The sequence below is a fragment of the Myodes glareolus genome, chromosome 5 (assembly GCF_982192425.1).
Source record: "Myodes glareolus chromosome 5, mMyoGla1.1, whole genome shotgun sequence".
NCBI classification, from domain to species: domain Eukaryota; kingdom Metazoa; phylum Chordata; class Mammalia; order Rodentia; family Cricetidae; genus Myodes; species Myodes glareolus.
Window position 1 is genome coordinate 98,456,949 of NC_142030.1, and position 25,551 is coordinate 98,482,499.

The 25,551-nt window shown below is 43.7% G+C and overlaps 1 protein-coding gene across 7 annotated transcripts in view; it reads left to right on the plus strand.

The window, feature by feature from the left end:
* Window positions 1-25,551, plus strand: part of Nckap5 (NCK associated protein 5) — a 912,731-nt gene that overhangs the window by 800,499 nt on the left and 86,681 nt on the right. For all 7 annotated transcript variants that reach the window (XM_085688321.2, XM_087906588.1, XM_048443779.3 and 4 more), the window contains 2 exons: window positions 103-280; window positions 8,517-8,595. In XM_085688321.2, the coding sequence (XP_085544447.2) occupies window positions 103-280; window positions 8,517-8,595 (257 nt within the window). The remainder of the gene's footprint in view (window positions 1-102; window positions 281-8,516; window positions 8,596-25,551) is intronic.

Sequence of the window (25,551 nt, forward strand, 5' to 3'; positions counted from 1 at the left end):
AGAGCCACACTGAGGTTACCTTAAACATTAAAGGGCTGGGGAGAAGAGCGTGATTGAAAACGGCCGATGTAATTTATCAGAGGAATCACTTTCTACCTGCAGAGTTGATAAGAAAGGAGCGCTCCAGACAGAAAGTGGATCAAAGGGTGTTTCCTGCAGGAGCCTGTTAGAGGGCACCTCCCAGGGCTCCTGTTTCGCCAGCGGCTCCGTCAGCACTCGAGGAAGTCAAAAGAAAAACATCAAAATCAAAGTCGATATGGAAAAACCAAGAGAATCCCTGGTAAGTGTTTCTCCTCCGTGCTGGCTAGAAAAATGCTTGGTTCTGAGATGTTCTGGTAAGAGGGGGGGAGGGAGGGGAATAGGAATCTGAGAAACGACTGTTTTTAATCTCTTCCTCCCTTCACCCTTTCTCTCTCTTCCTACCTCCCTCTCTCTCCCCTCTCTTTTCCTCTGCCCCTGTGTGTGCTTTTGTATGTGAGCATGGGTGCCCAGGTGCTAACGTGTGGAAATCAGAGGACAACCTGAAATGTCCGTCCTCCCCATCTCCTTTGAGACAGGATCTCGTGTTCATGGTTGTATACAGCAAACTAACTGGCCCGCAGGGTCCCCTGGTTCTCCTGTCTCCACACCCCGCCTCCATCTGGCTGAAGTTACAGACATCCACTACTATCCCCACCTTTACATAGATGCTGAGCATCGAAACTCAGGCCCAGGCCTTCACACTTAACCCAGAACACATTTTAGCCACCGAGCTATCTGCCTAACCAGAGAGAGAAGATTTATAAGGACAGAAATCCCCGTGTCCACCACTGCAGGTGGCAGCCAACCCTCGTGTAGGTGTGGTTCCTTCTGGGAATACCGTTCTCTTCCGGTCTGTCTTCAGACAATCCTGTAATCTCAGTACTTGCCAGCAAGAGATGCTTGCTGTGTCACCATAGAACAATGCCCAATGCTAGAGGTTTGTTTCGGTGACCCCAGCGTTAATGGCAACAAAAGAGGAACAGGATTGGAGATGTGGACGTGCCAAATAACTTAAGAAAGTGTTGGGCTGTTTTGATGTTTTAAGTGCTATTTACTTTTTATGGAAGTTGTGCACACTTAGGTAATTCTACAAAGAAAGAGAGTAATGAGCTACATAAAACGGTGGGGCTTTTAAAGAAATATTTCCCTAAGATAGGCTAATCTTGTATGCTATTCTTTACGTTTCTCTACATTGTACTTACTCCCCTTACAGTTCATTATATGCCACGCGATTGATTCCATGAGTTTTCATTGTTCCAGTGGATATGTTTTATAGTACTTAAAACGGCAACATATTCCCAACATAAAATACTTTAATCTGGGACAGAGGAGCTAGCTTTTGCCATGTAAGCAAGCTGACCTGAATTGGATCCCTAGCCCTCATGTAAAAATCCACACTTGGCGGCATGCTGTTATAACCCCAGCACTAGGAAGGGAGACACAGGAGTCTCTCTGGAGCTCCCTGGTCACCAAATGTATCTCATTCAGTGAGCTCCAGGTACAGGGAGAGACCTTGTCTCAAAAAAGAATAGATAGTAACTAGGAAAGACATCCAACATTAATATCTGTCCTATGTGCATATGTAACCATATGTACCAGTGCATACACCCTCACAAACTTGTGCATACACACCCCCAACCCTACACACACACGCGCATACACGCACATACACCCACTCACACACTCACCAATATGCTGGAAGATAATTGAGAAAGACACACAGCATTGGGCTGTGGCTGCACACATGTATGCACACCCACTACATATGCACAGGTACAGCCATTTTGATTGGTGTTCACATGCTGATGAAGCTTCACTGTTCTCGGGCTGGGGTTTCACAAGCACATCTGAGACAGACACACACTGAACACGTTTCTCCTCAGAAACCTTTTCTCCAGAAAGCTCTAAGGACTTTCCTTCACGCTAACTTTGTTCATGTTCCACCCATTTTAGCTCTCGGCGCACATGACATCATACCTCCTTTGAAAACACTGATGCCCCTTGCATTATAAAGCCACAAATTATAAGTGTATCTGCCGCTGCCCTTGTAGTGTCACTGAAAGGAAAGAGAGAGACGCGGTGTGGAGAAGCGCGCAATATGCTGGAAATTCAATCCTGCTGATGGAAGGCTCCGATAGCCTGGCGGAGCCCCTTATCACAGGCACTCCATTTAACTACGCCCCATTTAATATGTCTCTGACAGCTTAGGGTCTATCTTCACTGTACAGAAGCACCAAAAAAAAAAAAAAAAAACCAAAACAAAACAAAAAAAGCCTGTGTTGAGCTTTTATAATTTCATTTTTGTTTTCTTATTACTTCCTAATGCTAAAGTAATTTAACATGCTTTCCTTCCTCATCTGAAGTCATTCGCAGGGTGAGAGTAGGAGCCTCTGCCCTTCCCGGATATCTGCAGGAAACACTCTTCATGCTGTCTGTGAAGTACACAGATTACCTAACCAACCCAAGTATACAGAATCAAATGGGATATGCTAATTTTTCTCCTTAGCCAAGAGAGGAAATTAGTCATAGTGAGAAGGCTTTCAATATAAAGGAGTATTATTAACCTGGATAGATGGCCAGTGGTGTCTGTGTGTGTGTTCAAATGCTGGGCCTCGGTTTTCGTCTTGACTGAGACGGGGTCTCTTGTTTGCTGTTAAATAATCTAGACTAGTGAACCTGTGTGCTTGTGGGAATTCCCCTGTCTCTGCCTCCTATATTATTACAGGCAGACTGGGTTTGCAGATTCATCCTACTGTGTCTATGTGTTTGTGGCTTCTGAGAATCCAGACTCTGGTTCTCATGCTAGTGGAGCAGGCACATTTACGCATGAGTCATCTCCCCGGCTCAGTCTTTAGAAATAGAAAGTATAATGTTAGTATTTGTTCCTTCTGTTTGCTTGCGAGTTGAGCTAAGATTACTAAGTTCAGGAAAGACCATGCTGTGGTCTCCTTTGAGATAGTAAGAAGTAGCAAAGAAAGGATATTTATTATGCATTATCATTCTGTATAGATTAGATGCAAACTGAAACATATTCTTAGACCATTGCTCATTACTGTGGATAGCCTTGAACGTTTTAAAATTTAGAGTTGAAGGAAATTCTTCTTCTCCAGGGCTCAAGGTAAATTTGTCCTGTGCTAACTTTAAAGTGTGTTGCAAAGGAATATTCTCAAAATAGTTGTTTCTTTGGAAACAATAGTGATAGATAACACCATAGATGTCTCAGCATTGCTGTGAATCCAAACGCTGCTTCATTGTCAAGGCAACTCTTAGTCAAGGGTTTTTTTCTTATTGCCAGTCATGGCATTGAATCTGGGGCCTCGCACACAGCAGGCAGGTAACCTACCCCTGAGCCACGGCCTCAGCCTTAAAAGCTCTGCTCTAAAACCTGCCAGCACAATGCACCGCGCGCGTCTTCACTCCCCGAACAGTGAAATGACATTATTCACAAGAGTCCCTATGACATTTTAACCATTTCAGTGCTTAGTGATTGTCTTCATTTCCTTTCAACCGCTGTAATCAAACACCCTGGCCAGAAACTACATAAGGGGGAAAGGGCTGATTGTAGCTCACCATTCCATGTTATCATCCACTGTTTTGGAGGGAAGTCAAGGCAGGAACTTCAGGCAGCTAGTCCTATCACATCCATGATCAAGAGCAGAGAGGAATTAATGCACACAGCTCACTTGGTTGCCTGTTTGTGCTCAGCTCAGTCCCTCCACTCTCACTCAGCCCCATACCCCCTGCCTTGGGAATGGCACTACCCACAGTGTGCAGGGTCTTCCTCCATCAGTTGTCTTTATTAAGACAGTGCCCCAACAGCATGCCCACAGGCCAGCCCAGTGTTAATAATCCCATGTTGAGACTTTCTCTTCTAGGTTGTGTCAAGCTGGCAATGGAAACAATCACTGGGGATGATAAAAGGAAGATTATTTCTGCGTATTTTTATATATTCAATATATCCCTTTATTTCACAAACCACTTAGCTCACGAGTAACTGCATATTCCTTTTTAGTATAGTTAAGATAAAATGTGTAAAAGTACCAGCAATGCTTCACCAAAATAAGTCCCTTTCTCTCTGTAGAGCATTAATTAAAGGCTTATGGCCCCACGTCTGCCATCGTTTGTAGGCTGCTTAGCTCTAATTTTTTATGTAATTTAGACCAGGGGCCATGTTACTTGCTGCTTAAGCTGATTTTATGTATTTAAATGAAGCGGGGGAGATCTCCCCTAGACAGACTAGCCTGGGTGTGCTCTGATTGCTGTCAATTGCAAATGATTCCTTCCTATGTGTTGAAATCGTTTTTCTGAATAGGGGTATTAAAGAAAGAGAGCACCAAGCTCTTATTTAACACCTCCAGACAAAAATAAAAATCATTAACAAAGTTGAGGGGATCACACACCTTCACAAGGCATGGGAGAGAGTTGGCCATTTTAATGCCCATGTGTTAATTTATATGATGGGATTTTTCTTTCCCCACGTGTCACCTCTTCTGAAGGAAATCACATCTGCTAATAAAAAATCATCAAATACCATCCCATTAAGATGGGACTGCAGAGATGAAATAGCAGAAAATAGTACCATAATTACACAAATGGTTATCATCTTATTAAGTCCTGCAAAATGTAATAATTTCAGCATCCTTAATTGAATGATTCCATTCTAAATGCTGTTTTGATGCAAATAAGCAGCCTGCACATTCGCCTTCCACTTGCTAACTTTTCTAAGGAGTGAGCTACCCAAAGATACCTGTTCACTCATTTTCCCTTCCAAAATCGTGGGCTTTGGGAATCTATCTCCCCCCTCCTCTCCCTGCCCCCATCTGTCTCATGGTGCATGTGGAGGCCACACCACAAATTTGGGAGTCAGCCCTCATATTCTACCTTGTTTCAGGCAGGGTGTCTCTTTGTTGTTCATAGCCCAGGAGCTTTTGGGGATTCTCCTGTCTCCCCGACTCATCTCCCCACAGGAATACTAGAATTACCAACACCCACAGGAACATATCTGGTTTTTTTGTGGGTTCCAGAGATTTGAACTTAGGCTGTCACACTTTTGTGGCAAACAATTTTGCTTACTGAACTGTTCTTAGCCTTCGAGTGAGTTGTGGTATAAAAATGTTGTTTACTTCAGAAGCCCTTAGAGTTAGAGTCATTCAGAGAAGAAAGACATTCAGAATTCCAAATGAGGAGTTCCCCCAAATACTTAGTTTAATTGTGAAATCACATGTGTCTATCAGTCAATAATGGGTTATGGTATTGCTTTTGCCTCCTGTGACTTTTGCAAACTCATTTCGTCCTGCCCTTCTGAAAGCTGGAGTTAGTCATGATGGAGGCAGTAACATTTACTGGTTGCATCCTGCAAGGTGATTTCTAAAGCAGCTCTTGAGCCCCACAATGGACATGGGTTAAAGATTCAGCATTAGAGGACAAAGATGCCAACACTTGGGGCTTGAAAGTTAGCTAGTCAGTAACTTATTCAAAGACCTGAGTTCAATTCCTGGAACTCACAAAAAATGCCAGGCATGGAAGCATGATCTTGTAATCTTAGCACTGAGAAGGTAGAGTTAGCAGGCTAACCAGCCTAGCCTAATCAAGGAGCTCCAGGACAGTCTTAAAAAGAAAAAGGTGGGCATTACCCAAGGAAGGGCACCTGGACTCTTGAGATTGACCTCTGGCCTCCACATACCACACTTCTGCTTCCACACATGTCCACACACGAGTGCTAATGTATGCGCAGGTGTGAGCACACACACGCTCTCACACACACACACACATACACACACACACAAAGAAGAAACCCATATTTAAAGTACAGTTGTTGGTCAAAAGCCACCTTGCACTATCTTTGGCAAATTTCCCATCTTAACCTAGAGTTTTCTCACCTCCCCAGGAATGTTCCCACACCCCACCTGCTGCATGATCAGGAATGGAAATTAATTTAAACTGAAGCCTATGAAAATATAATTAGAAAAAGACTCTGATGCCAAAATAAAGTATGCCCCTGACTTGCATAGGCAAAGAGTTTTAAGTAGTACATCCTCAGTGTGCATTAGAATCTGTGTAGATAAGTAGAGCTGAGAGTGAGCCCTTCTCCGATGCTGTCCCTTCCTCAGTTTGTGCTTCTACAAGGACGCCTTTCAAACCCACAAGCCCTACCCTCACTCCTTGGCTCATCTCCCCTCTATAGATCAATAAGCCTAGGAAATGGAAGGAACTTGGGGCCTGATCACAGGGCCAGGGCCTTGGGTGAGACTAGAGCCACATGTTGCACCGTCATGAAGTATCAGTAATTATTTTTATCCCCTTAAGTGTGAAAAACTAGGAGGTAAAAAGTTGGACGCTAAATATAGCCCCCAGGTCAGCACGCAGACAGATAACTTTCTACACCATTTGGTATAAAGCGGTGGTGGCCTCACAATCACCCTGAGCCCCTGAGCTTCTGACGGCATCACACAGTTCACGCTGCTATGGTCAGCTGCCCAAGGGACCAGATGTAATATATTCTGGAGGAGCTTTTGCGGAGGTTGACCTAAACTGTCTTGATATTGAGATCATGTCCACACAGATGTAATGGAATAGAAATCTAAGAATCAAGGTTCCCTATAAATGAACACCAGCTTCTAGTCAGGCTTTCAAAGCTCCATCCTCCATTTGGATGATGATGTATCGTCCCTACTGCCGCAGGGTGCATCTTTATGGTGGGTCCCTGCACCATTCCCTAGCATTAGGTCAAGCACACCAGGTCTGTGTGTAACGTCTTTGAGAGCAGCCGGCACCGGTAGTGTGGGTGTTGGCTGGTTCTGTTTATTTGTGTGTTGTGGGGAAGAGGACCACATGCATCTGTGTGTGAGCAATACTAGAAAGGCTGGCGATCAACCTTAGCTCTCCCTCCTTGTCAGCATTCACATTGGATTGTTTTTGAGACAGGGTCTGTCACTGGCGGAGGGTGACTGTGCACAGGATCCCACAGGGATCTGCTTGTGCTGGAATTACAAGAATTAAAAGCCCATACCACCACACATGACTGTTTTACATGAGGGCTTAGGGGCAAACTCAAGCCATGTTGCCTGTGTGGCAAGCACTTTACTGAGTGATTCAGCTCCCCAGCCCAGTCAGCCCTTTTATGATCGGTGTTGTCGATGTCCCACTAGTAGATTAGAAAGGCGGTGTTTAAGTATTCCTCCCAGTGGTACCTTTCAGCGTGCATGGGGCCAGTTCAGAGAAACTTCCCAGCCCTCAGAACCCCATCTATAAGACACCAAGACTTCATGGCATTCTCTCTGATGTTTTCTTTAAAACTTTGTCATCCAGAGCTACAGTATTCCAACTTAAAGGGGAAAAAAACCAAGACAGGGTTGTAGTAATATTTCATTTGTATTTTAATAAATACAAATGAATAATAATAAAGGCACTGGTCAGCCTTACAGACCAGGCAGTGGTGACACACACCTTTAATCCCAGTACTCACACTAGTTTGCCATAGAAACCGGGCAGTAGTGGTGCATGCCTTTAATCCCAGCACTAGAGAGGATTATAAAATGGGAGGAGACAGCTCTCAGCTCAGTCTCATTCTGAGATTTTTGGAGGCAGGATCGCCATTTCGGACTGAGATAGAGGTAAGAGCCTGTGGTTGACTGTTTTGCTTTTCTGACCTTCAGACTGAACCCCAATTTCTGTCTCTGGATTTTTAACCATCATGCTACACAGGATCACCCGAAACTCAGACTGGGCTCAAAGTAATTATACAGCTAAGGATGACCTTGAACTTTTATTGTCTTGCCTTCACCTTGTGAGGGCTAGGATTTTAGGAGTGTGCTGTCATGCCTGGCTTGTGTGGAGCTAGCGTTGAACCCAGGGCTTGCTAGGCAAGACTTTCACCCAACTGAGCAGCATGCCCAGACAGGAAGAAATGTTTTTAACATGAGACTTAGAAATGTGTCTTGGTAATGTAGTCCCCTGAGCATACGTCTCCGTTCTCCTCTTTCCATTATGGGAAAAATGGAAGAAAAGGACACTTTCTTAGAGGGAGGTATTTCTTTCAGTCTAGGAAAGGGTCATGAGACCTAAATATGATTCAAGTATAGTCCTGTATTCTTATTAAAATAACTTACGGCAAAAGTCTGTGACTCCAAAGGAGTTATAGCTCCTTAGACTTTAATGTTTCCTAATACCCTGGTATGAATGGCTCCATTATAAAGTTTTAAAACCAAAGCAGTTAATCTTGAAATCATGCCTAGAATCAGGCACCCTGTAAGTAGTCCTGTCGTTCAAAGCCGGGGTTGTATTTCTGGAAATGGACTCTCTTAATTAAAACCTGTAATGAAGTCAGATGATGAAGACAGAGTAGAATAAAGTAAACACACACATTTATATTCCCACATAATTGTATACATTCAGTTACAGCAATGTGCTTATTACAGAGTGGGCCATTATTGTGAGGATTGCAAAAGATCTTTGGAGAGTAATGAATAAGAACTTCTAGTGTCTTCTTGCTGCAGGGGGCAGAAGTCCATGCAGACTTACGAGAGGATGAAGAAGACAGAGCTGCTGACTCTATGCTTCAGAGCCACGTGATAGGTAAGCATCCATGTGTTGCTTGATGGTCTCTCCCCTTCGATACATTCTCTTGGTGCATCGCTAGAGTCTGTCTCTCACGCCCCCCTCTGTTTCGCAGTAGTTTACAACCATGGAGATTTGAAAGATGCTTTCACAGGGGTTGCCTAAGACTACAAGAAAACACAAGTATTTCCGTTATGATTCTTAACGGTAACAAAATTACATTTCTGAAGTAACAATGAACATAATTTTGTGGTTGGGGTCACCGTGACATGAGGAACTGGATTAAAGGGTTGCAGCCTTGGGAAGGCTGAGAACCACTGCTCTATAGGGTAGGAGGTGGGAAGGCTGAGAACCACTGCTCTATAGGGTAGGAGGTGTACATTGCCCTCAGAAAGGTCAGGTGTTATGTTAGTTATGTTCCCACTGCTGTGACAAGACACCTGACGAAAACCACATCAGGGAGGAAGGGTTTGTTTGGGGTCACAGATGAGGGCACAGCCCATCATGGTGGGGAAGGCACGGTGGTAGGGGCATGAGGTAGCTGGTCACATGGCATCCGCCCTCAGGAAGCAGAGAGATGGATGCTGGTGGTCAGATCACTTTCTCCATTTAATTCAGTCTGGGACCCCACCACGGGATGGTGCTGCCCCTTTTAAGGTGGCTCTTCTCACCTCAACCTAATGTAGATAATCTCTCATTCAGAGGTTAGCCTGATCTGGATAGTCCCTCTCAGGCAGGCTCAGAAGCCTATCTCTTTGGTGACCCTAGATCCAGTCAAGTTGACAATATTAACTGTCACACGTGCTGTTGTGGGCTTGGGCTAGCTCAGTTGATCGAGTCCTTGCTTGACATTCACAAGGTCCAGGGTTTGATCCCCAGTACCACAAAAGGAAAGCAAAGCAAAAACAGTGAAGCTCAGGGTCTCAGAACCACACCTATGAGGAAAACATGGCTGTTTGTAAAGGCGTAGAGTGTGAACTGAGGAGGAGTGTGTGCTTCTGACAGTGAAAATGACAGTGAGGACGAATGGCTTTTTTTTTCCTAAGGAAAGAATCAACTTATAGACCATTACTTTCTAGAATGGTCTCAAGAAGCAACTCTTACAAGAGTTGATTGATTGAAAATATACAGTGTTTGCTTTCTGAAATGGAACATGTTTTAAACATTTGGATGCTTCCCATATAGAACTGTCTTAGTTTCTTACCTGCTGCTATGATAAAATATTCTGACTTATGAGGGAAATAGCTCATTTATACAGTTCACAGTTCACAGGCGCAGTCCATCCCTGCTGGGGAGCCATAGCAGCAGGGCCCGGAAGCAGTTGGTCACATTACATCCAAAGATGGGAGTGATGGTTGTATGCCTCTTCCCCATCTCCATTTCTCCATTTATACAGTCTAGGACCTTCTGCCTGTGGAAATGCTGTGGGGGCACATTCTGCTCCAATAGCCTTTAAGAGATCACACCCAAGTGAGCTGATCTCTTAAGGCTATTGGCTGAAGGAGCAGGATGTGCTCCCACAGCCTGGAATGGCTCTTTCTACATCAATTAGTCATTATACTCCCTCACAGGCACAACCAGAGACAGTCTTCCCAGATGATTCCAGATTTTATCAAGTTGAAAATTAACAGTGATCGTTACAAGATCCAAATAAAAAAGAAAGTTCATCCACATGCCAAAACCTTTAACACAGTTTTTCGTCACTTCTATTGAAATCCCTAAATATAGACCTGAATTAATTTCAAATTGTCAGGTGACTCTTTTTTAATAAATAAAAAGTTATATAACTATTCAGAAAGCCTGATTTTGCTGTCGGAGGTAAAATGAATCCACAAGGGCATAACAGGTAGCTCCCTGGTCCCAAGTCCCTGAGAGCACTACAACCCTAAACCAGACCAGCTGTGTGTCTTAGAGTTGTGCGTGACACCAGACATGAAAGGACACGTGTTCCCCAGAACATGGGATTCAAGTGCCCTGTTCAGCACCTGGGAGGAGACCACAATGGAGGAATTTCTGTGACTTTGATCTTTGTGAGGAGCCTGAGGAAGCAACTAGTTTCAAGTCACCAGACCACCTGGGACACTTGTGGCATTCAGTGTTCTTCGAGAAGATTTCAGGAGCTGTGAGCGTGGGTGTGCTGGCTAGTCACCTCAGCATGGGATGGTGGGATGGATGGCCCCAGATCACACAGAGATGGAGCAGACAGTACCAGTTTCTTAGTTTCTCTTACTGCTGAGATAAAACACCCCGACAAAAGCTGCTTCAGGGGAAAGGGTTTATTCTGGCTCATGGTTTGAAGATGCATCCCATCATGGTGGCGAAGACACTGCAGCAGGAGCCTGAAGCAGCAGATGCCATTGCCTCCACCCCCAAATGGAGACCAGTGAGTGTCTGCATGCTGGCACTCAGCTCCTCAGCTCCTGTCTCCAGTTTCTAGAGTCTGGAACTTCCTGCCTACAACTAAGTTGGGTCTTTCTACATCAGCATAATCAAATAATCCTCCATGTGCATACTCAAAGCCTTAGACTTCCAAGTGGTTCTAGATTCTGTCACCACTGAATATTAAGTCCTAAGGCATGACTCTCTTAAAGGGTGGCCAGTGTCTAAGATTCTCTAGGTCCATTGCTTTCCCTGGGATGCCCTTAACAGCCAGCTCCCAGCACCACCAGCTCTGAATGCCCCATTTTTCCAGCATCCCCAGCCGTCTTCCGCAAACTATAATTTATAGTGTGTCTCGGAGTGTTGTTGTACCCATTCAGCTTAATGAGACCAGCACACAATTATTATTCTTTTCATTGGTAATTAGGAATACAAAAGTCTTCACAAATAGCTGAATGAGTGTAGTCTGAATCGGATTATTATTCCAAGACATCCTTTTATTATGGTTGTCAGTGTGAATGGATTTAATTGGTACCAGTTCAGCACAGTTAGCTAATATGCAAGTTAAATATGGTTTAGCAGTCTTCAAGCATGATAGTCTGTAAAGCCCTGCTGAATCTCCTTTTTCCCAGTAATGAAGTTCTTGTGCCTGTAAAAAAATTTTAAAAAATAAATACATAGCAGGCCAAAGATACAGTTCTGTGGCAGAGCAGGTGCCAATGTGCTCAAAGCCTGAGGTTCAGGCCGCATCACTGCAAAATTTAAATTGAGTTAAAAAGAAGTCAGTTGGGAAGTCTAGTAGACATGAAGCATCTAGTAGACATCTCTAGCATCACATAAACCAAGCATGGTACTGAATTCAAGGTTATCCTTTGCTGCGTAGTGAGTTCAAGGTCAACCTGCATTACATAAGACAGAGTTTTAAAACAGCAACAACTTAAAAAAGGAGCAAAACACAGGAGGAAGAAGCAGCATTAGGAACACAAACACAGATGTATGCACTCACGTGTAATGTCAGAGAACACAAACACAGATGTATGCACTCACGTGTAATGTCAGAGAACACAAACACAGATGTATGCACTCACGTGTAATGTTAGAGGCTGGCTTTTTGCTGGAGAGTTAGTGTAAGCATTTTTAGTAGATTTACAATTCCTTTTAGATTGCCACCATTTTGTGTGTTGGCATCTTCAACTGTAATTAGAACGACATCAAATTCAGTCCCTCCGTCTTAGTAGCCAACCTTCCAGTGCTCTGGAGCTGCAGATTCTGCAGATAGCCCCTTTCTCGGCATCTGCTGGATGACAATGCTTTAGAACATTGATGGGAGTCACCTACCTGTGCTTCTGACGAGGTGCCTGTGTCGTCAGACCACCATAGACCCTTCTCCACAGTCACAGCAGCTCTGCAGATAAAATGCTGTTGACTCAAGCAGCAGCAGCAGCAGTAGCAGCAGCAGCAGCAACAACAGCAGCAGCAGCAGCAGCAGATCTTAACCTAACCCTCCAAGCAATAAATTCATCGTTAGAGAATTACTGTCTCAAACAGGAAGAGAGGCATGTGGCACTTTAGTGATGTCACCAGAAGCCCTCTCGAATTTTTTCTCCCTGTGCCACCAACAATACCACCAACAATACCACGTAGGCTTCCTGTTTTCAAACCCCTTGCCTTGGGCTGTAAACTGAGTCCGCCCTCTCTAGGCATTTCCACTGAGGTGAAAATCTGAAGAAGGGTGATACTTTCCAGGTCCCCAGCAGGCCCTCTCTAATACAGTGTCGCTGGGAAATGGATCACACCGCTAACCCTAGCTGCAGAGGGTGCTGGAGAAGTGTGCGCCTTCCTCCCAGCTTCTGTTGTCTGAAGTGGCAGAGAGACGGAGATTGACGCCAGTTCTGAGCTAGCTGTCAGTAGGAGTGTAGTAAAGGTTCTTCCCGCCGGGGACTAGATGAGAGTCACTAATGTTTACTACTCTGTCTGTTTCCCATCATAGTGACTGAGAATACTTATTTTTCACCCTGACGATCCTAAGCTCAGTATTATCATCCATTTTGCAATATTTTATAGCCATAATATAATATTTTCAGTAACAGTGCCTGAACAAATCTAAGTATGTGTCTCTTCAAAAAAAAATGTCAGCTAAGACCTTTTCAAACAAAGAAGTTATAACTGGAAAGTTTGTGCTTCTGTGACTCAGGGTGATTGTGTTGTTTTAATCAGAGTGGCGAGAGTTAATTATAAAACAAAATACTGTTAACTAAAATGGATCCAGATCGATATTCAAGATTTATAAATGAAGGGGCTGGAGCAATAGCCCGGTGACTAAGAGCACATACTGCTCTCATCGAGGACCTGAGTTCAATTCCCAGCACCCACATTGGACAGCTCAGATCTACCTGCAATTCCAGCTGCAGGAAATCTGACTCCTCCTCCTTGCTTTCCTGAGCACTGCTCTTCTGTGAGCATACACTCACATAGACATGCATGCATGTGCATAAATAAAGTGATAATTTATATAAAAATGTGAATGAAGTAAAATAATGACACTAGATTTTTTAAAAAAAATTCTTATAAATTATCCTTATAACACAGACTTCTGTGTTAATGAGCAGCGAGAAAATGGGTAGCCTAATTTGCTAGCAGCACTAGCATAAATGATTTTCTTTTCTGCTTTTTAACTACCATAGACTTATCCTATACATTATCCTAATTGTCTACTAGTGTTAAACACTTTCAAAGAATTGAAATACTGTTGTCTTGTACTGAAATTACCATCCAAAGGGGATAGATACTTCAATTGATGTAGGTGCTTTGCAAGCATGAGGACCTGGATTTGATCTCCAGAACCAAAGTAAAAAAGCTGGGTGTGGTGGTCCATGCTTCTGATCTCAGCGCTGGGAAAGAGGGGAGACATATAGATCTCTGGGCTCAGTGAACAGTCAGCCTAGACTTAGTTTAATGAAAGTTGAACATGCAGCCCAGTATGAACACACACAGGTACACAAGCACACACAAAGAAAGAAAATCTCAGCCAACGATGAACTTCAAAAAATAATTCCCATGGTTGCAAGGTAGCCAGTGGGTGGCACTTGCCACCAAGCCTGATGGCCCAAGTTCAATATCTGGGTCTCACAATGGAATGAGGAAGCAGAGTCCTGCAAGCCGACCACACATGTGCTGAGCATGCCTGTGCATATACATATGCATGTAAATGAATAGATGCAATAGCTAACTAACTGAAAGTAATAAAAGTGTTTAATAATTCCCTGAGTTGAAACAGGAGGTTCAGAAATTCCAGGAGAGAGAGAGAGAGAGAGAGAGAGAGAGAGAGAGAGAGAGAGAGAGATCTTTGAGGATTTTGAGAAAGAAGTTATACAGAATCTAGTGGCACCCACAAAAATACAGGACCTAGAATGAACAGCTATCTAGTAACCCTGTGAGTAAACACTTTGGAGGTTGACAGGTGAATGAGCCTCATCTCATCTCTCCAAATGCCTAGCTCTGTTTCTGTGTTTCTAGTCTCTCTGTAGAGATTTGACAATCCCAGAGCATGGCAAAACATAGGACATGGTCCCACTCTAACCACCCAGCTTTCCCTGGACAGCTATAGTGCATTGCTTTGCTGCTTGCACTTAGTGTAATGTTTATTAAATTTGCTAGTTAACAATTTCATACATGTACCTAAGACGTTCTGGTTGCTCTCACCCTCTGTACTCTCTCTTATCTCCTTCACACCCCTGTCAACCCTCTCCCCCCTTCGTGTCTTTTTGTTTTGTTTTCTGACCACTGATTCAGACCAAGGTTTTCTGTAGAAGTATAGGTTGGGACCTAGCCATTATGGCTGATGGACTGTCTGTTGGGTATACAATTAAACACAATGGCTGTCCTTCCTCCTGTACCCATCAGTATCCAGTAGTTCATCTGGGAGGAGAAGAGCTCCGTAAGCCCCTGCCTGATCCATGACTGCCTTGAACAGGCCCAGTGCAGGCAGCTGCAGCTGTGACATTGTGTTAGTAATGGCTATGTCATGCCCAGAAGACAGCATTTCACAGACTTTCTCCCTATTTTCTGGTTCTTATGTTCTTTCCAGTCCCTCTTCCATCATGTACCCTGATCCTTAGGGGGATGGTATAAATATCATGTTCAGAGAATTCTCCTTGCTATCCCAAGAACTGATATTGCCCTAAAGGGATTATCCTGGCCCAATATGTTACCTCCTCTTCCCTTCTTTGCCCAGCCTGGCCTGACTTACAGAATGGGGGTTGGGGGCAGTGATCAGAGGTCCCTCTGAGTGCCTTTCCTCCATCCACCTGGGCGTTCCCATTTCCCCGGGGTGCCTCACACTCATCCCTGTCATACTTCAGCTAGTATGGAAAGATAAGTTACATCACGATAGAAACAGACTAATCAGGACTCTCTCACATTGGATATTTGCATTACAGCAAGCACTCAGGTAAATGTTTATCCCTAGTTAAGAGCAGTTCTTGGGGGCTATAGGTCTGAGGCAATCAAAGTACTTGTTTAGGCAAATGGTGAGGTGGAATAGCAGCTCTAAGGCCCACCTTACATAAGGGACAGAAAAGGTTTGTTTTTTTTTTTTTTTCCTTCATAATCTTACTTCTCCCATAAAGCTTAAATGTGAGACCCAGCTATGTTGAGGCAAACACAGTGAAGTGGACCAGGTTGGCCAGGGTCCATTTTACCTCTCTAGGGCACAAACTGGACCTTGTACCTTCTTCGTCCTCCATACGGCATCTAACCTAGTCCACAGCCCAGGGTGCAGTTCAGTGGGGGCAGGAGCGACAAAGGAGGCATAAGATGGATGATTGTCACTGTGGAGGTAACTCGATAGCGGGTTCAAATGAGGGAGAATGGATGCAGCCGCTTCCTCACGCAGCAGAGGAGAAGCAGTTCGGCTTCGTGCCAGCCTTATTATAACACTGCTTGTTTCCTTGCTTGTAGGGGAAAGCAAAGTCCCACAGGCTCTTCATATGAGAAGAGCTTCAATTGAGAAGAAGAAGCAGGAAAATGGCACCTGCCCCATAGTGTCAAAACCCTGATAGAATATTCTTAACCACAGTTGTCCATGGTGAATCTTATTGTCTGAATTATTGTCACATTTTGTGTTAGTTCCAAGATTGTATTCCTCAAACCAAAATACAGGATTAACTGAGAAGCCCTCATTTTCAGGGGTTTGAACAAGAGTAGACTTTTCTTTATGTGTGTGATTGTGTATGAGAGAATATTTGTGTGTGTGGGGGGGTGTGTACGCACATGTATGTGCATGACCGGATGTGATCATGTGCACAGGAATGAATGCACGTGGAGAGGTCTCAGGCACTCTTGTGCCTGCGCACATGTACACATACAACCCTGCTCACACAGCTATGTACATGCCTGCCCCTTGTCCACTCCCACACACCAAATAAGCTAAAAAGACTGCATATCAACAGCAACCAGGATTCCTAGCAATAATCTATAGATATATGTTAAGTCTACAGTGTTTGAGAAAAGCATTAGCTTGAGACAAGAGACTCAAACCAATCAGGTGAGGATTTTGTCAAAAGGCAGAGGCAAAAATTGAGTTAGTGATGCCCCGTGACTATGAAAAGAAACAGAAACAGTGCTCTTGGCTTGAACAGTAGCTGTGCATCACAAAGACAAATTGAGAATTTCCAAGAAATTCATTGTAGTGCAGGGCCGATATGGACACTTTTAACAATATTTTACAACACAACTTTAAAACATCAATTTATTCCAGACACTTCTCCTCAAGACTCCATATGGATTTACCTTGGCTTGTGTGTGTTTATTTGTTTGGGTTTTGTCATTGTTCTATTTCATACACTCTGGAGACTGAGTCTTATGCAGCTCTGGCTTGCTTCAAGCTTGTTGTGTAGCTGAGGAGAACCTTGAAGTCTTGACCGTTCTTGCCTCTGCCTACTGAGTGCTGGATTACAGACACGGACTCCTATACCCAGTCCATACAGTGTTGGGGATGGACTCGAACCCACGACTTTATGACAACTAGGCAAGCTAGCACTCTTTCCACTGAGATACACTTTTCCTCAGCTACCTCATTATTTTTAATTGTCACATAATACTTCCTAGTAGGTCTGTGAGCACACAAGTGTGTCATTTACTTTCTATTTGGTAGTTATTCAGCCATTATTGGACAATCACATGGGTGATATTAAATATTTTAAAATCCTTTAAAAACATTTTAATATTTAAAATTCCCACATTTATGTTATATACTTGGATCAAACCCACCCACCATTATCTCCTTACAACTTTACATCCTCATTTTTATTGTTACTAATAATCCCCTGGACACTTTTTAAGTAATTAATAGATGTGAACCCAGACCTTAGTGCTTCTAAACAAAAATCTTCAAGTTTTGAAAGTGGATAACGCCCAAGAAACTAACTTATCAATGTCAGTTTTAATTTCTTTCATCAGCCCAAGGTAGAATGAGAGAAGCGTGGTTTAGCCATCATCTTATCATGAGTGCAGTGTCAGCTCCACTCGTTTTGTGCAGGATCAGATAAAAGGATGCTTCCTTTATCTTTGCTCTGCCACCCTGGAGCAGCTAAAAGCTTTTCGAGAAGGGGGAGGGGCCGAGAGAACTGAGAGGTTAACAGGTTATGAAGCATTGTCCCAGCCAAGCCAGAAGCACTGAATCAATTTCCAATATGTTTCTCACAGAGCTAAAAACCTATGCTCTGGAGATGTTATTGTTTGATTATAAAAGCAGGTGGAATTTGAAGAGAGACTTTCATGCCACCTTGATAAACAGTCTCTGCCTGTAACTCGATTGTGTCAACTCCCAGATGGAGGCGAATTATGCTTTCGGGTGACTCTCTGCCCATCTGACACTTAGCATTGAGCTCTCCCTCCTCAAGAGCTCATTGGGAAGGAACTCAGCCTTTGCAAAAACTTAGTAGGGGGCAGTCTCAGTCACCCCACTTCCAAATGAATACATTGCATTTCCAAATATGGCAATTTCCCTGGCTGGTAACCTACTCCTCAGAATGTCAGTCATGCCCAAAGCAGGTGTGGATAATTCAGATTTAAAGCAGGCATTAAGGCCAGTCCCTCCCCTATGTGGTATTTGTTTTTATTTAAAAACAAAACAAAACCTACTTCTTGGGGCTGTGGAAATGGATGGTTCAATGACTAAGAATATGTGCTGCTCTCAAGAGAACCCAGGTTTGGTCCCTAGCACCTTCATCAGGCAGCTCACAGCCACCTGTTACTCCAGCTTTGGGGGATTAGCCTTCTAGACACTGCCAGCACCTGGACTCATGTGCATGAACACACACACACACACACACACACACACACACACACAAGTACACACACTAATACACATCATTTAAAATAATAAAAAAAAACTTCTCAAGGTTGGGAAAGTGGCTCAGTTAATAAAATACTTGTCATATAAACACTAGGGTCTGAGTTTATATTTGCATAATCATTAAAAAGTCAGGCATGATGCCTGTACTGGGGTTTTGGTGAGTCCCAGGTGCTTACTGGCAAGCCAGTCTCGCCAAAACAGTGAACTCCAGACTCAGTGAGAGATGGTGTCTCAAAAACAGAGAGCATTAAAGGAAGACACCTGAAGTCAACCTCTGACCTGCCACATGCACCCACAAACTGAACCCACCTGTACACAAACACAAGAAAACACACACCTTATAAACACAAAAAATTGAAACTTCTCAGTGCTTCTCATACACAGTGCTATAACTTAAATTAGCATGTGTACTAGTTACTTAACACTGTGACAGAATACTTGAATGTAAACATGAGGGAGGAGGGTTTGTGTTGGCTCACAGTTTAGAGGCACACAGTCCAGGGAACCTGCTCAAGGCTGCAGCTCACATGATATTGACCAAGAAGCAGAGAAGATCAAGCCAGAGCTTGATTGGGCTATCGCTCATAAGGTTGATCCCCAGTCACACTTGCTGCAGCAAGGTTCCAGCCCCTCTCAACCTCTCAAAGCTGTGCCACCAGCTGGGGACCACCTGTTAAATACATGACCCTGTGGGAGAGTTTCATATTAAACCACTGCAACATATAGTCATTGAACAAATCAAGAAGTTTCACTAATGACTTTTTGTACTTTTATTAATATCCTCCTCTCCCATTACTTCTATACCCTCTTCCCTTTCCTCTTTCCAAATAATCTCCTTTAAACTTTCATGTGTATTTAAATCTGGATTCCGTGTATCTTAGTCTGGTTAATTTCATTTGACATGAAAAGTTCCTTTATGTTTTCTTACAAATGACATAATTTTATCCTTCTTTATTACTGAATAGACATTTGTGTATGTGTGTGTTTGTGTGTGTGTGTGTGTGTGTGTGTGCATGAGTCACATGTTTATCTGCTCATCTCAGACACATAGGCCAGTTTAATATTGTGTCCGTTTCTTTCCATGTTTCTGAGACCTAATATCTGACAAAAGCAACTTAAGCAAAGAAAGGGTTTTTTTTTTAATCTCACAGTTTGAGGGTGCAGTTCATCATGGTGGGGAGTCATGGTAGCAGGAGTGAGAGGCAGCTGGTCCCATGCCATCCACAGTCAGGAAGCAGAGATATGGACGCTGGTGTTCAGCTCCCATTCTCCTTTTTATCCAGTCCTGGATCCCAGCCTTGAAAAGGCACCACACGTATTCAAGTGGGTCTTCCTATCCTGATTAACCCAATCTAGAAGCTCCCTCACAAACAACCCCAGCGGCTTGTTTCCATGGTGACTTCTCTGTCTCACCAACTTGGCCATCAAGATTAACCAGCACACATATTGTGAGCATGGGCTTGCAGGTATGGCTGTTGCTAACTTACCAACACTAACGAGACTTGTGAGAAGGCGGAACCAATGTGCTGTGGTGTTGAATCTGAGGTCAGAGAGTCTGGAAGTTTGGATTTTATGATGAGCTATAAAACATTTCATCTCTTTTTCTCAAAACCGTCATCCATAAAGGGGAAGACTATTCTAGAAAACCTCTGGGATTACCATCTAAGTTTCAAACTATCCATGAGTATCCAAGTTTGCTCCCTGATTCCCGTGAGCCTGTAGGAAGACCACACTTCAGTTGCAGATTCTGAGGACATTTGTTTTAAAGGTCGCAAAGATTGCACCGCTGTTTCTGGGTATATAGGCTTTGACTGTAATGGTAGCCCTGCTCACTTGCTAAGGGTTTTCATCCTCATCACATGCTGTCATTAGGAGACCTAGGTTGCAGTTCCTTCCTTCTTTGCTATCTACCCCATGCTATGGCTTTGAGTAATTCCCCAGATCTTCTGGAACCTCTACTGCTCTCATCTCCCAAATGGAGACCATGGTAATTGTGTGCTTCTAACAGCATTCTGGGTGCTAGCAGAAACCCATTTGTGGGTGTTCCTTGTTATAGTTGCAGTTGCTTGATGAAAGCAGTCCACGAAGAGGTGTGTTCATCTTGCTCATATTTCTCCATACGCTGGTCACAGCATGTATATAGAAGACTAGACATTTTAAGACTGGAAGGGATTGGTTTGTCATGGAAACTTCTGGCCATAACCCTCATATGTCAGAAAGAAGGCTTGAGAATTCTTTCTGCCCTCAATTACCACATTCCCTGAATGAATGAATGAATGCACCTGACTTCCAGCCACTAGTCACACGCCACATTTAACTCAGAGCCATCCACCGCTCACATTCATATTCTTCCTCCCAGCCATGTCATGCTGCTTCATCCCTTTGTCAACCTCCCAGTTGGCAAGGTGACAATCATGGGAAGCACTGTAACTTCTCCACAGGTAGGAGTGAGTCACCTTCATTCTCTGGTGCTCAGACCTCAAGGCTTAGCCATAAACCAATTTCAGTTCAGTTACTAAATATTTATTAGGCTTTGACTCATCCCAGGCAATTGTGCTGAGCCCTCCAGGGATATGAAAATGGAGTCTGGGTTTGATGAGCTTCTCTGATCTGATTCTGAACCAAGATTTTTATTTACATCTTTTTTCTTTACATTTAACTGGAGATTGAATCACTCAATCTCTTGCTTCAATATTGGACACAAGGAAAGGTCAGTTTTCATGGATGACTTGGTCCTTGGAGGTGGTTTCCTCCCCCTTAGGCATGACCACAAGGGCTTTATCGCTCTAAGGAGTTCTGTCATCATAATGATCAGGAACTTACCTTGCTTTGTAGTTCTTCAATAATGTGAACTTATTCTTCCTGACATCCTGGAAAAGACAAACAAGTTCTTTTTAAACAGATGGCTTGTGGAGCCATTGTTTAAATGTCATCTCCGCCACTGTTTGCTGCCCTACTTAGTCAGGGAGATATTTGCATATTGAATTCGCTTGAGTGCTGGGTATATGATGTAAGAGAGATGGGAAGCTTTTGTGGGGGTTGTTTCCTAATAAAACCCCTTTGGAGTTGGGGAGATGGCTCAGTCTAAAGCATGTTTGCCACACAGGATAGAAGTGTTCCTGGAACCCACATAAAAAAAGCCAGACGTGGTGACAAATGTTTATAATCCCAGTGTTGGGGACGAGGAGACAAGGGCATCTTAGCTTACTTGAAGAGTTTCAGGCCCGTGAGAGACTGTGTCTCAAAAAACAAACAAGACTGATGGTGTATAAAATCACCCAAAGCTATCCTCTGGCCTCCACATAAACACAAAAATGAATGTGCAATTGAACACATATGAGTATGTGCGTGTGCATGTGCGTGAGCACACATGAGTGCATGTGCACACACACACACACACACACAGACACACAAGAAAAAGCACCTTGGCTGTTAGATGTGGTCTTGACAGATGATATAACTTGATTTTTTTTAATTTTCTTTTTGGTGACAACTATGGTGGCTTAACTAGGTTATGACCCCCATAGATTCATGTATTTGAATGTTTGGCTCACATGGGTTGACACTGTTAGGAGATATGACCTTGTTGGAGTAAGTGTGTCACTTGAGGTCTCATATCAAGCTACACCCAGTGATGCACAGACTCTTCCTACTGCCTGCAGATCAAGATGTAGAACTCTCAGCTCCTTCTCCAACATCCTGTCTACCCACACATTGGCATGTCCTACCATGATGATAAGATCTAAACCTCTAAAAGCCACCCCCAATTAAATGTTTTTCTTTATAAGAGTTGATGTGGTCTTGGTGTCTCCTCACAGCAATATAAACTCCAAGACAACAGCTGAACTATATGCACTAATTTTTTTCACCTTAATAAAATACCCAGATGAATTTTTTTAAAGATTCGGTTTTTGTATACATCTGTATAGGGAGGGGTCTGTACTTATGAATGTAGGTACCCTTGAAGCCCAGAGAAGGGGTTGCATCCCCTGGAGCTGTAGTTACAGGTGGTGGTGAGCTGTTGGACATGGCTGCTGGGAATTGAACTTGGGTCCTCTGCAAAAGCAGTATACACTCTTAACTACTGGACCGTCTCTCCAGTTCAGGATGGTTTTCTTGTTAAAATTTTATTTTTATGTTTAATTATATGTACACTGAGCCATCTCTGCAGCCTCAGCAGACTGGCTTTCCTTAATTCTTCACAGTATTTTCCAGGATTATAATGAGATTTGCAGCAGTCTAGTTTCCCAGTAGACTCTGTGACAAGGATTCAAGGTCAAGTAAATGATCAAGAAGTGCAGGAAAGAGCAATAAAGGACATCCGGCAAGGAAGAGAAACAGCCAGCGAAAGACACACTGTCACACCTGCTGGCCCCACAATGAGCTATATACTTTGCACAACTCAGTACAAAACAAAACACATGTCCTCTTGCTCAAAAGTTATTAGAGGGCCAGCAAGATGATTTAGAAGGTAAACGTGCTTGCTGCAAAAGCTGACAGCTGAAATCAATCCCTGGATCCTACTATAGAAGAAAACAGACTCCACGAAGTTGTCTTTTGACCCCCACATGTGTGCCATGGCATATGAACACCTGTGTGCATAAATACATGCCATATATGCATGTTTAAACACACATAATATTAAAGTTGCTAAGAATTGTAATGGCTGGAAAGATGGTTCAGTTGGTAAAATGCTTGTCTTTTACCTGCGTGCAATCTCCAGAACCCACAGAAAACAATAACAAAGAGGCACGCTCTTGTAATCCCAGAGCTAGGGAAGAAGAGGAGGGTCCCTGGGCTAACTGGCCAGTCAGCCTAGCCTCTTTGGTAGAGAAAAAGTTCAACAGTAACAAAGAGTGTCTGAGAGAGGACAGTCAGAAATTGTCCTCCGGCCTTCACACACACGTTTACCTATGAACACATAGACACACCGACAGGCTTGTAAGATATAACAGTAGCAGACAGAACCTGTCTGCTGACATACATGTCACTGACCATGGCTGTTATGTTAGGTGTCAGCTTAGCCTGTGAGGAAGTCTGGAGTGCAGAGCACAAGGTCTTAGCATTCTTCCTCCTGAGGAGTCATCACCGCTTCCTCCCATTGTGGACACAGGGTGCCTTCTGTCAAAGAAGCCCAAGCAATACTGTTACTTGGGACAGGCTCAAGGAGTGGGGCCCAAGGAGAGTCGGCAGGTCACTATCAGTACCTAATAGGCTACCAAATGCCAAGATATGGGTACACAGCTACATATACCCCAAGCAGGGTCAAATGTCTCTAACAGTGAGCCACAATTTAGTGGGAACACCTGCAAAGTCCTTCAGTGGCTAATCTCAGTGGTCAACTTAGTGAATATCGACTCACCCAAGACACAGCTGTCTGAACTTGACTGTGGGGGTTGTCTTATTACATTAATTGAGGTGGCAGTCCCACCCACTGTGGGTGGCATGGTTGGTTTCTCTGGACCGGAGCCCTGCAGCGTGTGGAGGGAACAGTCATTGGTTTCTGCTTCCTGACTGTGAACGAGAGGTGACCGGCTGCTTCAAGCTCCTGCTGTTGTGGCTTCACAGCCATGACTGACTGTGACCTTGATCTGTGATCAAGAATCAAACTTTTTCCCTGAAGTTGCTTTCATGAGGATGTAACAAGAGAAGAAACTAAGACCGGTCCCAGCCAGGAAAATGCTCCCCTCTGGTCTGTGTTGTCGGCCTGCTTCTTAGCCAGCTCTTGGGACACCTGTCATTTCTATGTTATGGGAAGTCAAACACGGCTGAAAACAAAGATCAGAGGGAGCCATGATCTTGTGTTTCTAAATCACAGGTAATATTTGTTTGCAAATAAAAATGTTGTGGCCCCAGAGGGCTGTGTTTTTCCCCCCTCATGAACCTCATTCATCTCTTCAGGAAATAGAGCTAGGATTAGTCGAGCTATGTCTGCAAGATCCGAGACCTCAATCTCAGACACATTCAGAAAGCAGTTTGGACATTATTTTATTTCATCTCTAAATCACTGCAGTTTCTCTGAGAACTTGGGAAAGGAAGTTAGGGAGATAACTCATGGTGAACTGTTTGCTGCTCAAGAGTCATAACCTGAGTTGGATCCCCAGACCCACCTAAAAAGCCAGACATGGAGGTATGCACTTGTAATGCCAGTGTGGAGAGGCAGAGACAAGTAGATTCCAGGGGTCTAACTGGTCAACCAGCCTGGCTCACCTGCAAGTTCTAGGCCAATAAGACCAATAAGAGACCCAGTCTTTAAAACAAACAAAGATCACAAGATGAATGATGCCTAAAGAATGACTCTTGACAGATTGACCCTTGACCCACATCCATCTGCCTTCTGATGAGCATGTCCTACGTAATGTGCTTATGTCCTTTGGGCTGGATGATGTCCCCATCCTGCTTCCTGTCATCCATCATTTATGAGTTCTCAACACCAGCCTCTTAACTACTGCAGGGGTTTATTTCATGGATCTTATGTGTCAGCATGAAAAGTCATGAGGAACCCAGATACCTGTTCAAACAAGTCGTTCTAGGTACATCTGTGTGTGTAAGGGTGAAGTTAACTTTTAGTTTGATAAATGGGGAAAGCGGGTTACTCTCCTTGATGTGGGCCTCATTCAAGCAGTGGAAAATCCAAATAGAGGATGAAAACTGATTATTTCTCTCCCCAAGGGAAAGAAAGTTGCTCCCGCCTGCTCTGACTTCAAGCTGAAACGCTGTATTATTGTTTCTGTAGGGTCAAGGCAAAGAATTAGCTCTTCTGGGGTCTTGAGTCTTCTGGTCGTTGGTTTGGAACTGTGCACTAGTTATCCTGGTCTCCAACTGGCTGGCTCACCCTGCAGCTCCTAAGACTTGTCAAACTTCATAATTGTGACAGACAATTCTCTCTCACACTCTCTCTGTTTCTGTCTCTTTCCCTCCTCACCCACACACAGCACACACACATACTTTGTTGGTTCTTTCTCTGGAGAATCTTAACTAACACAAATACACACAATTAGACATAAACTGGATATTTAGACTACCAGCTAAAGGAAGTGGAGACACTGTCAGCTGCCCAGGTTTGTCCATCTAGGCATAGGAAAACTGAGCTAATAGACTGGACAGAGTTGGGGAGACTCTGGGTACCAGGATGCACATCATCACCATGTAGTTGACAAGTGAAGCAGGTAGTCCTGGTGACACCCGTTATTAAAAGCATCTTCACTTGTCATCAGGTTTCCCATGAGCAGCAAAAG